Source organism: Astatotilapia calliptera, chromosome 7 (assembly GCF_900246225.1).
Source record: "Astatotilapia calliptera chromosome 7, fAstCal1.2, whole genome shotgun sequence".
NCBI lineage: Eukaryota > Metazoa > Chordata > Actinopteri > Cichliformes > Cichlidae > Astatotilapia > Astatotilapia calliptera.
In genome coordinates this window covers 27,877,845-27,893,346 of record NC_039308.1, presented here as the reverse complement: position 1 = coordinate 27,893,346, position 15,502 = coordinate 27,877,845, and the positions used below count along the sequence as shown (strand labels likewise).

At 42.1% G+C, this 15,502-nt stretch overlaps 2 protein-coding genes across 3 annotated transcripts; one reads left to right on the top strand and one right to left on the bottom strand.

The window, feature by feature from the left end:
• Positions 1 to 27: 27 nt before the first annotated feature.
• Positions 28 to 3,630, bottom strand: kiaa1958 (KIAA1958 ortholog). 2 transcript variants are annotated; one of them, XM_026174191.1, is made up of 6 exons: positions 3,403 to 3,630; positions 2,209 to 2,518; positions 1,245 to 1,725; positions 981 to 1,160; positions 675 to 866; positions 28 to 591 (listed from the first exon to the last, which is right to left on the bottom strand). In XM_026174191.1, exons 2-6 carry the CDS (start codon positions 2,509 to 2,511, stop codon positions 284 to 286), a joined length of 1,464 nt encoding a protein of 487 aa, XP_026029976.1. In that variant the 5' UTR covers positions 2,512 to 2,518; positions 3,403 to 3,630; the 3' UTR covers positions 28 to 283. The 2 variants fall into 2 exon arrangements, with proteins under 2 accessions (XP_026029976.1, XP_026029977.1); XM_026174192.1 differs by lacking the exon at positions 3,403 to 3,630 and having other exon boundaries at positions 1,245 to 1,690; positions 2,209 to 2,349.
• A 675-nt stretch (positions 3,631 to 4,305) lies between these two features.
• LOC113025930 (sorting nexin-18-like) lies at positions 4,306 to 13,997 on the top strand. The gene is made up of 4 exons (XM_026174190.1): positions 4,306 to 5,727; positions 6,052 to 6,345; positions 6,618 to 7,000; positions 12,309 to 13,997. Exons 1-4 carry the CDS (start codon positions 5,006 to 5,008, stop codon positions 12,533 to 12,535), a joined length of 1,626 nt encoding a protein of 541 aa, XP_026029975.1. The 5' UTR covers positions 4,306 to 5,005; the 3' UTR covers positions 12,536 to 13,997.
• The last annotated feature ends 1,505 nt before the right edge of the window (positions 13,998 to 15,502 follow it).

Genomic DNA, 15,502 nt, shown 5'->3' with positions numbered 1-15,502 from the left:
GAAACACATTTTTTAGAACCTGATGAATTCTGAGCAGCTGAATCTGCTGTGAAAGTCAACAAGTGTCAGTTTCACGCTTCTGTTTCATAATCGCACAAGAAAAAAAATCCACTAGACAGGAAGCACCCATGATGGTTGGAATACAGTCGACATATGATTTGAAGTCAATTATGTTAAAAGTCCTAAGGTGGTATTTTTCTCTGATTTTTTTTTCTATACATAAAGTATGCAGAGGTTTTGTAGGCCTGTGCCTCAGGCAGCGCGAGCACCATACATGAAGCTGTCACTTTGACACAATGGGCAACAGTTCTCCTTTTGCCTTCATTGTTTTGATCTTGGCCTTAATGGTGTCGTCCATCGCCTGCCGACAGCGGTGGGCGTAGTGTGCCAGCGTCTCCTCCTTCTCATCCCATGGCACCAGTGCGTGAAAAACCTCTGGAGCAGCCAGGCTGAGCTCCGCTATGGCCGCCGTGCGAGAGATTGTGTTGCGGTCCACACCGATGCGGTCAAACGCCACCTTCATGGAGACGCTGCGGCGAAACTCCTGGAGGGCAGCCATGTAGCGTGCTATCACACCCACCACGTTTTTCACTACCAATAAAAACAAAAAAGCAATGTTTAGCACAGCAAGTACTCCGTGACACATTTATCAGAGTGTCTCTATGTGTCCTTACTCCTGACTCGAGTGTTTTCTCCATCCCGGCTCCTCTTGCTCTTCGGGGTCCGATGGCGCTCTAGAGGATGAAGCTCCACTTCCTCAAATGAGTCAAACAGCGTTGGCAAATCAAACCCAGCTGCATCATCAGAGGACGCCATGTGTGAGCTTCCAGGTTCCACCTGAGTGGAACAACGAGGCCACCTCTTCTCTAGAAGAAAGAAAGAGAAGATGAGGACTGAAGATTTTGAGAAACCAACTAACTCTAGTTCAGTGAACGTAATTTTTGTGTAAGGTTACAAACGGCACAGATTCGTGAGCTTACCGGGGCGCAGTTTATCCTGCAGAAACTCACATATGAGTTCAGCTTTCTTCGTGAGTTCATGTTGCAGCAGTTCTTTGTCCTGCTTCAAATTGGAGATCATCTCTGTCATTTGTTGGTTTCGGCTGCGTTCTGCTAATAGTAATGCTCGCAGCTTCTCCAGCTCACTCTCGTCTTCTTCAGCTTTACAGACACACAAAAAAATTACAAACAAAAACAACGTTATGTTTTGTTCCCCTGATGGCATGAAAACATGCGAGCTGGTACCTGTGTTCTTCGTAGTGGTCTCTGTGGCAGAGCTGCATCGCTCAGCCTGCTCTGTGGTCCCTGCTGTGCAGCTGCCTCCTCCTAGTACCTCCGTCTCTGGATCCATCGATCCCTCACACCCCACATGTTGTCCATGCTGGGGCTGACAGCAAGATGAAAGAGCCTTTTTTGGCCACAGTGTTTGTGTGATTTGAGAGTATGTGTTTGGTGCCTGATGAGTTTGTAAAACACAGACTAGGTCTGTCTCTGTGAGCCCAGTGTCATCGTCTTCTGCTGGGGCGGATTCCTGTTTGACCTTCTTTGCAGCGATGGCTCCTCCCTGGGCCCCGCCTCTTTTCCTAGATGGCCGGGGCTCATAGTCGCCATCCTCATCTGTGGCTGATGAATCACATGCAGCAATGTCAAAAAGCCGACCGCTGAACTCCTCGCCCTCTGATGCCGCTTCACTATAGGAGAGGTCACATGATGTTCTCACTGCAATCTGAACATTTAGAAAGAGGTGATGTCCAACTGTACAACCTTATAATCCAGTACATAATTGTCTCCATAGCTTTACTGTACAGTTCATGACAACTGTACAATTCATTTTCATGTAAGTCTCCAGTTTACATCAAATTAAGCCTTAAAATTATGCATAACTTGCATGAAATCCATGGACTGTAACTTAAAGATGGCTTGTAACCACATAGCTTCCACGTTCCAAAAACAAAGCCACTGTAAAAGTGATTTAAGAGTGCATTATTTCACCAAAAATCCCACATAAAAGTAAGGCTGCAGGGATTTTCCAGTCTTGTCTGGGTTTAATCATATGTTGACAGACAAAGTATTAAAGGCTCATGAACCCACATGCTGATTATACACTGGCCCTAAGCTCATGTGAATTTGTCAGTAACCCAATTCTTTGCACATTTGCACATCCCCGTGTCATTTCAGACAATACCAGCACCTCACATCTTTACCTCACCTTACTGGTTGGACGACCTCCAGCAAACCTCTCCTGGCCTTGTCTGGTACTGGCTGAGCCGCCACAAGTGTTTGCATTTTCACCAAGGGGCCAGTGGTAGGCGTGTCCAGCCCCACAGCCCCACACAGCAATGGGGACGCTGCCACCGTGCGGACCAGATTCAGCTGTCAGCACATTGCTGTAGGAGCCACGGGTGATGTGCTGCAAGCTGGGGAGGAGGTTACAGATGGTGCCGTGGCTGTGAGCCCAGCGGACGAGTTTACACAAACTGTCCGAGGTGGTTTGAACCAGGCTGGACATCATAGGATGTCTGAAACAGAGAGCGAGAAGACGGTGTTAGAAACACTTTAATATTATTTATTTGTATCTGTTGCTAATATCACTGGCATCATAGATAAAAACTGCTTCCATCAGCTGCCTTTGCTGTTATCTTTCTTTCCTTTGCTGCTGATGCCATAAGTTTTTTTTAATAATTACTCAAGGAAATTCACATTTACAGGTGGTGCAAGTCTTGATTTGATCCATCTTAATTTTCAGCCATGTGTGACCTAAACTGAGTCCTAAGAACAGCTTCTCATATTACAGGCTCATTTATTTTTCAGTTTTTTGTGCTTTTGACTTTCTTCAATTTCAGGGTTTACATTATGCAAAATGTTTCATGTTCTTGTATATAAACTGGCGATTTAAAAAAAAAATCACTGTTTTCACTTTAGCAGACAAAAAAGACGTGCTGATTTTTAATGCATGTTTACCACAAATGACCACATCTAATCTGTTAGTGTTTTCCCCTTTTCTCCTCTTTAAATTATCCTCAAAGAAGACTTGTTGCTTTGCAAGTCCTATCGTGCAACAGCTGGATGCTACACCTCGTAGCATGCAGCTGCTGCAATACTCAATCCCCTGATTCAGTTTACCATGGTAAAGATTACAGTCACATATTTATGAAGGCAAAATTTTCCAATTCATAAAAATAAATCTTGTCGGTTACAAGACGCCTAATTGTAGCTAGAGCAAATGAACTGTAAAAACAGAGTGTCCTTCAGTTTCCTGTTAAAAACAAGTTATATTTTATTTAAACTGGCATAAATCATCAATTTATCTTCCTCTCGATCAAATCTGTCCACGGGCAAATCCTAATTTAACAGACACAGGAAAACAAAGCACCTACAGCACATACACATGCCTCATAATTACCTTTAAAAAAGAAATCTAAATTAAACCAGGTCCATGCAGGTTTCACATAATCTGACTGTCCTCATTTATTCCGCAGCTGCCTGCAGTAAGCCAAAGCAACTCTCGGGTCTTATGTGCTGACGCGAAACACGCTTGATTAAAAATAATAATAAAAAATGTCCAGCTTTTGTTTAATTATTATCTTCTTTGTCCGGTAGGTTTAATATCGCCACAGTTGAATGAAAGGGTTGGTTTACTGCCAGCAAGTGGACGGGAGGATGAACTGTGCTCTGCTCTCAGTGGGTGATGAAACAGCGACCTCTAGTGGGCAGAGGGGGCTATTAATAAAGTACAATAATATATATCCTGCACATGCATATTATTTTTATTTTATTTTTGTTTTGATACAATTTAAATTATAAGAGGATGAGAAATAAAATATCCCATTCATCCATATAGATTGTAAGACGTGTTAAAAAAACATTTAATATTTGTTTTGCCGGGTTAAAACATGTTTTTACGTATTTATATATACTTATTTTCTCCCTGACACCCAACTAAAAAGCAGTTTCACAGCAGCATAAGCAGCCAAACAAGTTGTGCTGTCACAAAAAAAAATCTTCTCAGATTACAAATCAAGCGAACAGAAACTTTCAGCATGTCAAATTGATGCGAACACATCGTTCCTGCCCGGTGAAGCTGAAACATCCAGGAACTTGATGCAGACTTTACTTTAAAACACAAACAGTATTTTATTTTTAACTTTTTATCAAAGCCCAAATTAACTTTTAACGTTTAAAGTGTGTATTTTTAGCATCCTGAAGAGTGACTAGCGAATTTCTCTAATTAACATAAGGTTAGCCCGAGACCAGTTCAAAGATTACGTGTAATGACGTCATAGCCTATAAAGCAGGTTAACTGGGGCAGTTAATCTAACATACCCCGCTTGATGTGGATTGTTCCGTGTCTGGATAAATGAGTATATAAAAGCTGGAAGTTTTTTGGTTTTTAAAAGTTATTGGTCCGACTTCAGAGACTTGACTGAACGTGTTCCTGGCTCCACCCTCCGTTAGTCAGCCTGTGTAACTACGTGTTAGTGCTGGTGCCTTTAACTTACAAGCATCTTGGAGAGAGGAGGGGAAAAAAAGAGGACTTTCCCCCCGGCTTTTATCTTAGGGAAAGACGGCTATCCTGCCGTCGCAAGTTTGTTGGCTTTAAACTTGAATAGCCGGTGTCTTTCCGTAAGGGAGAAAAAAGGACAGGTTTTGAATGCGTTTTCGGACTTGGATTAAGTTGTGCATGGAAACTAATGATATTTGAACCCGCGGAAAGGAGAGAGAGGAGGTGGGTGTCGGATACAGGACTACTTTTGCGTGTCCGTCTTATTCTTTTGCGCGTGGATCACAGATACAAGCGTGTTTAATTTGGTCAAAGGTGGAATGGGTTGTTTTTTGTTTTTACCATAAAACTTCCTAAATCTGATTAAAGCTGCACAGATCCTAAAGGTTTAATCGTGCTGGAAGACATAACATTTTCGAGGAAGCTTTGAGAATCAGAACCAGAAATATATATCTATATATAGAGATATAAATATATAAAAATATATTGCAGCAGTATTGAAATTATGGCGCTGAAGGCCAAAGTGTTGTACGATTTCCACTCTGAAAATCCAGGAGAGATCTCCATAGCAGAGAATGAGGTGGTGACTCTGTTTAGCGAGGAGGAGCTGGAGGGTTGGCTGGAGGGGGAGAACAGCAAGGGGGAGGCTGGCCTCTTCCCTGCCTCTTATGTTGAGATCATCAGAGACCACATCACCTCCAACAACAATGGCTTCTCCTTGACCCAAACCAAAGTCCAGACCTCCTACACATCCTCCCAGCCTCACAGAGGATTTGGAGCTGATAGCAGCAGCTTCCACACTAGCCAGGGCAGCGATGATGACTGGGATGACGAGTGGGACGACAGCTCTCCTGTGGCCAATGTCCCTCAGGGTCTCAGCAGCAGCCCTCCTTTGCACCCAGTTGCCTCCTCCCTGCCGGGCCGTGGGAGCTCCCAGCAGCAGCAGGCCAAGAGTTCAGCCACAGTGGGGAGGAACCTGAACAGGTTCTCCACCTTCGTCAAGTCCGGAGGGGAGGCCTTCCTGCTAGGGGAGGCGTCAGCTTTTGTGAAAGATGGAGACAGGATCTGTGTGGTGATGGGGAAGCATGGACCCGAGTGGCAGGAGGACCCTTATCCGTTCACGTGCACCATTGACGACCCCACCAAGCAAACAAAGTTCAAAGGGATGAAGAGCTACATGTCATATGGCCTTACTCCAACGCACACCAATGTCCAAGTCAACCGCAGGTATGTATCGTCTTCCCTTTTCTCCACTTTTCTGATTTTTACTGCGGTTTACGAAATGTTAAAAACAGAGCTGTGGATATTTGCCATCTGGAGCCTTCTCTTGTTTCCTCTCTGAGGTTCCCTCAACAGCTTTCACATTGTTTCCATGTCCATGTGTCTGTCAGTTGAACTACACTCGAATTCCCTCAGGGCTTGTTGGGAAAAGATTCCTGCACTTCGCCTCCATTTATCTTTTTCACTCTGTCTCACTACATGCTCCTGGCATTACCTTACCTCACTTATTCAACCAGTCCCAATTTCTCTTCTCTCCACTCCTTCCTGCAGGTATAAACACTTTGACTGGCTCTACGGTCGGCTCGTGGAGCGCTTCCCTGTCATCTCAGTGCCCCACCTGCCAGAGAAGCAGGCCACGGGCCGCTTCGAGGAGGACTTCCTCTCCAAGAGGAGGAAGGGTCTGATCTGGTGGATGAACCACATGACAAGCCATCCTGTGCTGGCGCACTGTGACGTTTTCCAGCATTTCCTGACTTGTGGGGCGGATGAGAAGGCATGGAAGCAGGGAAAGAGGAAGGCAGAGAGGGACGAGCTGGTCGGGGCCAATTTCTTCCTCACAATCAGGTAGGAGTCTGAGAATTGGTCTTTATTAAGATGCACATAGCATTTTGGGAAATGACAAAGTTTTTTGTCAGGTTCTTTTTAATAGTGTTAAGTTTAGCTGAAAGATATTTGACCTTGTATAGGGAACTAATATTATAAACTACGTTCTTTGCTCTGTTTTAACAACTTGGAGTTGAAGGCCTTTAAAAATAGGGTGTGCCAGATAGTGAGCAAAAGATAAGCAGTAGAAAAAGATTTAAAATGACAATCTTCCCCTTTCTTTTTTCCGTCAGCCCCCCATCTGTACCTCTGGACCTGCAGGAAGTCGAGAGCAAGATTGAAGGCTTCAAAACATTCACCAAGAAGATGGACGAGAACATCATAGTTGTGAACACCAGCATCAACGAGTTCGGCCGCAAACAAATATCGGGGTTCAAAAAGGAGTACCAGAAGGTCGGACAGTCCTTCAAACTCCTGGCCCAGGCTTTCGAGCTGGACCAGCAGGTCTTCTCAGTGGGCTTGAACAAGGCCATTTCCTACACGGGGGAGTCTTACGAGGCAATAGGAGAGTATTTTGCTGATCAGCCGCGGCAGGACCTGGACCTCATTTCCGACCTGCTGGACATCTACAAAGGACACCTGGCCAACTTCCCTGACATCATCCATGTGCAGAAAGGTGGGAGAGTGTCTTTGTCTTCATGTTGGTAAAAAAAATTCAGCTCTGCAGTCTTAGAGCACAAATGCAAAGGAAAGACGTTGAGCACATTTTTATGCAGGGCTAACGTTTTAATACTGCCTAAACATGTTAAAATACTTTCTTGGGAAAATAAATTCTAATTAGTAACAAACCAATTATGAAAAATCAAAAAACAAACAAACTTAGAGGAAAGAAAACAGACTCGGCACCAAGTATGTAGGGAAGCTTTTAACTGCCGTTTAAAGAAAAAAATGTAAACGAATTATATGCGTCTAAATGCTTCTAGCATGTCTGTTAATCATGCAGACATACAAAGACCCAGATTCTGACTGTATCCCAACCAAGAGAAACATCTGTTTTCATTTAGTGAAGAGCAGTGTCAATCTGCGTCGAAAACTGAAACCCGTGGTCCATTGTAACACTCGGGGTACTGTGCGAGGGCCTGTATTTGCTCATTTTGAAAACACACACACACTTACAAAGCAGGAGTTGGCTTATTAGTTCCCTGCAGGTTGGGAGGAGGGAGTTCCTCCTGGCACGCAGAGTCCAGACGTTTGCCAGACCGAGAGACACTGTTTCTATAGTCTGCTGAACTCTGTTCTCCAGATACAATCCCAGCTCCCAACTGTGGAACGAGCCTGAATTGCAATAGTCCGTGTGACTGACAGGGCTTCACCTCCTTTCCTGTTGACAAATAACAAACACATTGTTTTATGCCTCGCAAAGCCCATTTACTTACTAACTCACTGTTTTTTTCCTGTTAAGTTTTTCATGCCAAAGTTTCTCTCCACAGAGCATCATTGGTTCGGGGTATTTTGTATAAAATGGGACGCCAAATAAAAACCAGTTAAACCAGTAAAACACATTTTACTTAAATTATAACCAAATTGATTAATATCTCGGAAAGATAGTCAACGTAATTTAAACATTTCAGGTGATCTCCCACAAAGTAGTGACATAATTCTGGGGCACCGGCGTGGGTTTCATCACTGAAAACACTGACTGGCAACATTTTTTTGTCCTTTTCATACAAAGAGTTGATTCTGTTTATTCATGGTCGGTAGTGACCGTGACCGCCCACTTTTTTTAAGACCTCCACTTCCAGTAGTGAATTTCTCATTCATTTTGTCCACTGATGTTTCAGAAAATTATTACATTTTATATACATTTAAGCCTTCAAGTGAGCCAGCCAGCTACAAGCCAGATCATAACCATGAAATCATTTGATTTGGATCAAAAATATAAAGCAAAATGAAAGTCTACTCAAGTTTCTTCAGTGTTGTGCTCACTAATTGAGCTGATGTGTAAGGGTTTAAACATTTCAGTGGTAACAGAAACCTCTATGCTTTTCCTACCCTTGATGTCAGTAACACGGTATATCCTCTTCTAGTTTTCAGCTAGATTCTATCCTGCTGTAAACTAAATTATAACCCTAATTATAACACATCCAAAGAAAATGACTAACACAACTATAAAATAGACCCAGCATGCAGAAGAATTTGTAAGCCTTTACAATAAGCACTCTCAGACTTTTGTAATCATCTCTGCTGGTGTTAGAAAAGGTCAGTATCCGGTGAGTAACATCCTTCAACCATTGACCATACTGCAGAGTCGACATTGCTGCTGGGGTTGTGAAATAACTTGGATTCGCATAAGATGACTGGCTTAGTTCACGAGGCATCTGATTTGATAAAGAAATAGGCAAGAAGGAAAACAGGACTCTAGCGGGTTTGCGTTTCCAGACGCATCAGGCTTCATTTTTTTCTCAGCAGCAGCAGCTCCACATTCCCCTAATTTCTATCAGTCTCATATTGTCTCATATACACTTTCTCCAGTAATGGCTAAATTAGAAAACATATAAAATGGCAGCTGTAACACCTCATGTTTGACTGCTTTGTTGAACTACATATGTCACTTACGGTGACAGTCATCTATGCCAGCTCAGTCTTTTAAGTCCAAAGGCTACATCTGATTTGAATGAGTGGGAATTCCTGGGCCTCTTGTACTCTGTTGCCCCGGGACTACAGGAATCCAAAATGGAGCGGTCTCAGGATTACATTCCCCTCCTCCTCTTTTTTTGTTCCCCCCTTTTCCTCTTTCCTCCTGTTGGTTAAAGAAAAATAGGAAGAAGAAGAAGAAGAAGAGGGGAGGTGAATGTATGAGGGGGTACGGAGAGTTACAGAGCTTTACAAGATTTCCTACCAGCATAACAGTACAAGAGTTCAAATTATAGCTCAGTAATCCCCTTGGCGGGGAGGAGAGCAAAGTCCGAGTTTTTTTTTTTTTCCTCACTGTGGTGGCAAACTTGTGCTTCTGATCTTCGTGAGATAGAGAGAAGGAGAAACTAGGTCAGCACGTTCAAGATCAGCTTCCTCGCAATTTCCTCCACATTCATGTGAGTTAGTCCTTAACTCTGAGATCCCTCTTTGTTGGTCCTGTCTGTCTGGACTGTACAGCCTCCCCCCCAAAGCTTGAGTCACTCTAAACACTGTGAGTCATAAGTGGGTGATGGGTGTCTTCAAAGAAACCTGGCAAAGGTTTGCAACAATCAGCACATTTCTGCAGGTTTCTCAACATGTCCTGATTTTATGTGATCCAGTTACGACCTCGTGAATTTTGTATTGCACAAGTTCCTTTTGTAGAATTGTGTTTTAATTATTTGTGTAGAAGTTCTAAAAATATTCCAGACTTCCTTGATTTGACTATTGAGTTTGACTTCCTCTTTCCTGTGTAGCCACCCTGATGTCATCAACTGCTTTGCGGACAATTATTTTGAAGTCTCAATTTTCTAATTTTGGCAAAAAAAACCAACTAAGTGTTGTCTCAGGGGGAAAACTGAACTCCTATGAGTGTCTTTTTTTTTTTTTATCTGAGCACAAAAAACTCGAGTCAACCCTAACAAGCTAAAGAGAGCACAACCATATAGCAAGCTGTGAAGATGAATGGTTCTGTTGTTATCATCAAGTCCTGAAAATTGGTCAATGGGGGTGTAAAAGTGTATTTTTTATAATGGGGATTTTATGTTGAAAAATAAAATCAAGTGGCGGTATAACCTTAACCATATAAATTTTGTCCAATCAGAAGCCTAGGGGGCAAAAAGTTGCTAGGCAAAAAAAGGAGGAAAAAGAAAGCACTGTGCAGGAGTCCTCCTGTTCTTTCCATTCATAATAAAGTCTTTGAGTTATCCAGTGGCTGCTTTAAAAAATGTCCTTGTTGTATTTTTCATTTCACGATGTGCCAAGTGTTTTCAGTTTGTGAAAGGTCTGGACTGCAGGAAGGCCAGTTGAGTGCTCTTCTAATGCAAAGCAATATTGCTGTAATGCATGGACAGTATGTAGTTTAGCATTGGCTTGCTGATATATGCAAGGCCTACCTTGAAAAAGACTGCATTGTGTGGATAGGAGCACATGTTGCTCTAAAGCTGTATATACCTTTCAGCATTAATGCTGCTTTTCCAGATGTGCATGCTGCCAGTTCCACACACGCTAATTCATCCTCCATACCATCAGAGATGCAGGCTTTTTAAATGAACATTAATAAGAAGCGTCCAGAGAAGATGGCAGCGTTTTTGGATTATACTCGAATAAAGTTTTAACCTGTCTAGTTTCAAGATCATTTCTTGAAGTGTCCTGAGCCCATGTGGTGATTTACATGACAATGCCATGGTCTCAGATTGTCTCATCCAATGTTTGTGAGTTTTTACTTTTAAATTTTGCACATTTAAACTTTGCATTTGGTTATTGTTTAAACTGTTTAATGTATTCTCTCCCTTAGTGTATTTACCCATTTTATTAGTTCTTAGTTGCTTTAGAGTAATTTTTTTCCCTCAGTGCTCCATCTTTTTGTGTCAAGTCTCCCGTACGTTCATTCATATTTTCCACGTTTAGATATCTCACTTCCTGCTTTATTTTGAAAGTTAGTTTTTTTCCTTGTGCTTTGCTTTTAGTTCCCTTGTCTTGGCTCTGCAATTTAGTTCAGATGTCTTCTTCTCCCCAGCTGTCTGCACTTCCTCTAATCACCCTTCTGTTTATGTATAGTTGCTGTCTCCACTTGTCCTTTGTCAGAGTGTCTGTTCCCCTTGGCCCAGTGTGTTTCTTAGTATTTTTCTTTTTTTTAATGTTTTTAAATCCCCCCCCAAAAGTGCTCACGACAGACCGGTTACTCTCACTGAACCTGGTTCTGCCTGAGTTGAGGTTTTTCCTGTTAAAAGGGAGCTTTTCCTTCCCTTTGTCACCAAAGCGCTTGATCAGCACGGGGTCATCTGATTGTTGGGATTGTTAGACAGACAGAGAGGCCTGTTTAAAACTGGCGACGATGTTGGCGTCAGACTCTGGGCCACGAGAGTTCGTGTTGGATGTAGTACTTCATTCTCACGCCTGTCTTTCTAGACAGAGGAACAAAATTGCAGATATTAAGAATAACAAATGTATTGCAACAGTATTTTTGCCTGCACCTACCATTACAGGAAATTGTCTCATGAAAAAAACATTGCACATTATGATGTCAAAAAGAACATCATACCATTAATGTGGCTTGCCTTTAAGGGCATACCACATCAATGGTATGCCCTTAATGTGTCTCTGGAGGCTCCATTTTTAGTGATCTGATAAATGGAGATAACAGTTTACACGTAGGCTAAAAGCTAAAAGCTAAAAACCCAAAAATATCTGTGTATGTGTTGCCACAACCTTTAGTGACTGTAACTTCAAGTGTGCAAACTTAGATTGTTATCTTATCAGCTATCTGTCGCTGAAGTGTTCTTGTTTATCTGTGTAAAGAAAGGAAACCTGTTTTTGAGGTAATGTATTTTAAGATAGATGAATATCAAAGCAGAGTGGCATGGTAGTTATCACTGTTGCCGCACAGCAAGAAGGTTCTGAGTTCAATTCCACCATCAGGCCGGTGTGGAGTTTGCATGTTCTCCCTGTGTTTGCGTGGGTTTCTCCCACAGTCCAAAGACATGCAGTTAGTGAGGATTACCCACAGGTGTGAGTGTGAATGGTTGTTTGTCTCTGTGCGTTAGCCTTGCGACACACTGGCGACCTGTCCAGGGTGTACCTTGCCTCTCGCCCTATGATAGCTGGGATAGGCTCCCGCGACCCTGTAAAGGATAAGCAGAAGCGAATGGATAGCTGTAGAATATTATTTCTGAAATAAATGTGTCAGGGTTTTATTTCCAGTGTTGTCATGATCACAGAATATTTTTGAATAAGTTTATTTTTTTTTATTGTGAAAAATCCGAAAGTTTTTTTTTTTAACTTTTGAACTCTCCGATGTATTTTCCCAGGTGCGCTGACCAAGGTGAAAGACTGCCCAAAGAAGGAAGGTGAGCTGCATGACCGCTGCAACATCATTTCTTTCGCCACGCTGGCAGAAATCCAGCACTTCCACCGCACACGTGTACGGGACTTCCGCTCACAGATGCAGTACCACCTACGCCAGCAGATCAGCTTCTTCCAGAAGATCACGGCCAAGCTTGAGGACGCACTGCAGATATATGACGATGACCAGTAGCACAAGAGTGAGACAAGGAAGAGAACAGACTACAAAGGCTTCAAAGAAATGGGTTGTGGTGGTGGTGTCATCCTCTCATAATCGAGAGCATCTTATTGTCCTTTAAAAGAAAAATCTTTTTTGTGATGATCCCTCGCTGTCTAGTTGGAGCATTGGAAGAAAAATACAGGCCATTTGACAACTTCTTGTATTATCTGAAGCTCTGATGAATGTACCATTAACAAGGATTTTGCTGACGCTCCAGACACATGTTGCAACTCAGCAGGATTGCAGCAGATATTTAAAACAGCTGCTCTCAGTATGACTGGAGCTGCGTTTGAGTCACAGTTTCAGGGTCACGTGACCGTCTCCACTGCCTCTTCATGGGAGCACTCGGTCGGGAAAGAACAATCAACAACAGCCCAAACAAAGACTGGAAAACTAACTAAATCGCTTGAACTGGATGTTTTAGCGCCTGAAAGATATAAATGTACTGATTTGTTTTAACTTGAATGACCTGCTCAGTATTGTTTTAACAAGACGGCGTATGAAAGGGAAGAGGGCACTGTCTACTTTCCAGAATCGGTTTCAAGTCTGGATTTCCATCACAGCTTGAAATCTGAGCTACCTGTGATGTCTGACTTCTTTCACATCACCCTCACCTTGTTTGCATTTGAAACTTTTTGTGGTTGAACATTTTCTCTTAAATGTTTTAATGGTGAAGCGGTACCGCAGTAATCTTAACTTCCAGATGTTTTATGAAAACCTAATGCTACATCTGTCTCTCACCCAATTCAGGGTAAGGTTAAAAGCTCTTTCGAATGCCAGCTATTTCTGGCATGGAAACAGTAAACCGAGAGCATGCAGGCAGTGATTGTGATTATAGCATATTTTACATGCTTTAGAGTGAAAGCTTTTTGTTTGAGAAACATGGCAGTCCTTGTGAAACTGATCAACTTGTACATCTCAGACATGCATCACTAACAGACCAATTCTTTTAATGCTATTTGGGGTTGGCATTGTTCAAATACTAGACATAACAGCTTTTCAACTCCCTTCTAACACGCCACCAAAATATGATCACAATGCCTCACGTGTACTGATATAATGAGCCCGATTCACCCAGAAGCTCCTTGGATTTAATCAGCATTGAGTTGCAGGCTGAGCTCTCTGAGAGACAGTTAGGATTTGTTTAATATTACTTATATTTTCCTTAAAAATGCAGAAAACTCAGAGATACAGTTCAGTGGAGTTGGTTACAGGGGTTTAAAGTATCAGCCACTGTAAGTCTGAGTTGTGGTATCAGGTGTGACTTCATTCCTTTCCTGTGATTTCACTTTACAAAGTTTATAATGGGACAAACCACCATCCTGGTTGTTTTTTAGCTGTTCACTTGGATCGCTAGCAAAAGTGAAAGTGATATACTTTCAATATAACATGATGGGAGAAAATAAAAAAATAAATAAAAGCAGAATTTATTTCAGTTCAGACTCTGTATTGTTGATCATTAGCATTTTTGCACAATATAGGCCCATTTTCTGCATATTTTAGGGTGTTTGTTTTGATGAATATTAATATATTTGTGATGATCACACACTATTCGGACAAAAGGTATTGTGCCACACTTCTTAATCTTTCATCTTTTTAGTGCCAAGGGTGTATAGAATCAGTTACCTAGCAGTTCAGCATGCCTTTGCAGTCATTTGTGAAAGAATAAGCTCACTGAATTCAAGTGCTGTAATAACACGCCACACTTTCAAAAAAATATATCCATAATCAGCTGTACCCGCTGAAAAAAAATGACGGTTGAAAATCAGAGAAAAGCCTATGAAACATCCAGAGTTGTCATTGTAGATGCGCTTAGTCATTGTTATTATTCTTGTGTTAAACTTTCAGTTCAGTTTCAATTATATAGTCCCAAATCACAACACCAGTCACCTCAAGGCACTTTATATTGTAAAGTTAGGACCCTACAGTAATACAGAGAAAACCCAAACAACCAAATGACCCCCTATGAGCGAGCACCTGGCGACCCTGGCAAGGGAAAACTCCCTTTCAACAGGAAGAAACCTCTGACAGAACCCGGCTCAGAGAGAGGCAGCCATCTGCTGCAGACGGTTGGGGGTGGTCACACATTTTAAACCCTTTATCAGGTAAGAAACAATGTTTGGTGACTTCACTGGACATAAATTAGCCTAGTTTCCCCTTCTCCAGGAGGCCATAGAACCACTTGGATGTTTCCCACCACCCACCTTACCATATGGTAATTTATGTGGCTGCTTCACTGACCTTGATTTGGACCATGAAAATTACAAATGTGGAAACGTTATCAAAAAATAAAAAACTTGCAATATAGACCAACTTGAATTTCCAAACATTTCAATGAGTGACCTATAAAGGGTTATGCAAGGGTTGACGTACTGTAAGTTCAAATGATGTAAAGTTCATTATCAGAGGGTGAACATGAGGCTCTGCCCAAACTGATTTCCACGTGACCTCTGAATTGGAACAATGCAGGCTTGTTTATGCAGACACTACTGTATGGTTACCCACTACCTGTGATTCTTTGAATCAGGCTACCAAATGGTGTAACTTAAACAACTTCTCATCCATATTTTCTACAGCTGTCCATGTTCCTTTATCTGAAAGCCCATGTAGCGTTCAGTTACACCAACACAGTGACTTCAGTATCAACATTCAAATACAGTTAGAACAGAAAAAGCCAGAAAAGTACAGTCCACATTAACATTAAAACAGTAATCTATTACTTTACGTATTTACTCCCTGAAAAACTTTAGCTGCACTTCTCTTTGCACTTTTGCTTTAATCACCCAAGATACATTAAGACAGAGTTAACCAGAGGGTTAACATGCACATCACTGCATATCCACACTAATGACTGTGCTAAGGAGGGGACATATGTTGGCACTTTACTGTCACATTCTTGCCCGTTCATGGAACAGGTTCATACTAAATATCTCCTCCCAT

What these genes read in the sequence shown, in the direction of transcription:
- kiaa1958 (XM_026174191.1), bottom strand. Translation starts at nt 2,511, where the DNA reads ATGATGTCCAGCCTGGTTCAAACCACCTCGGACAGTTTGTGTAAACTC. An exon ending in GCAGGATAAACTGCGCCCCG is followed by an intron (nt 867 to 980) that starts GTAAGCTCACGA and finishes TCTTTCTTCTAG; the next exon opens with AGAAGAGGTGGCCTCGTTGT. An exon ending in AGAAAACACTCGAGTCAGGA is followed by an intron (nt 592 to 674) that starts GTAAGGACACAT and finishes TTTTATTGGTAG; the next exon opens with TGAAAAACGTGGTGGGTGTG.
- LOC113025930 (XM_026174190.1), top strand. Translation starts at nt 5,006, where the DNA reads ATGGCGCTGAAGGCCAAAGTGTTGTACGATTTCCACTCTGAAAATCCA. An exon ending in AATTTCTTCCTCACAATCAG is followed by an intron (nt 6,346 to 6,617) that starts GTAGGAGTCTGA and finishes TTTTTCCGTCAG; the next exon opens with CCCCCCATCTGTACCTCTGG. An exon ending in CATCATCCATGTGCAGAAAG is followed by an intron (nt 7,001 to 12,308) that starts GTGGGAGAGTGT and finishes GTATTTTCCCAG; the next exon opens with GTGCGCTGACCAAGGTGAAA.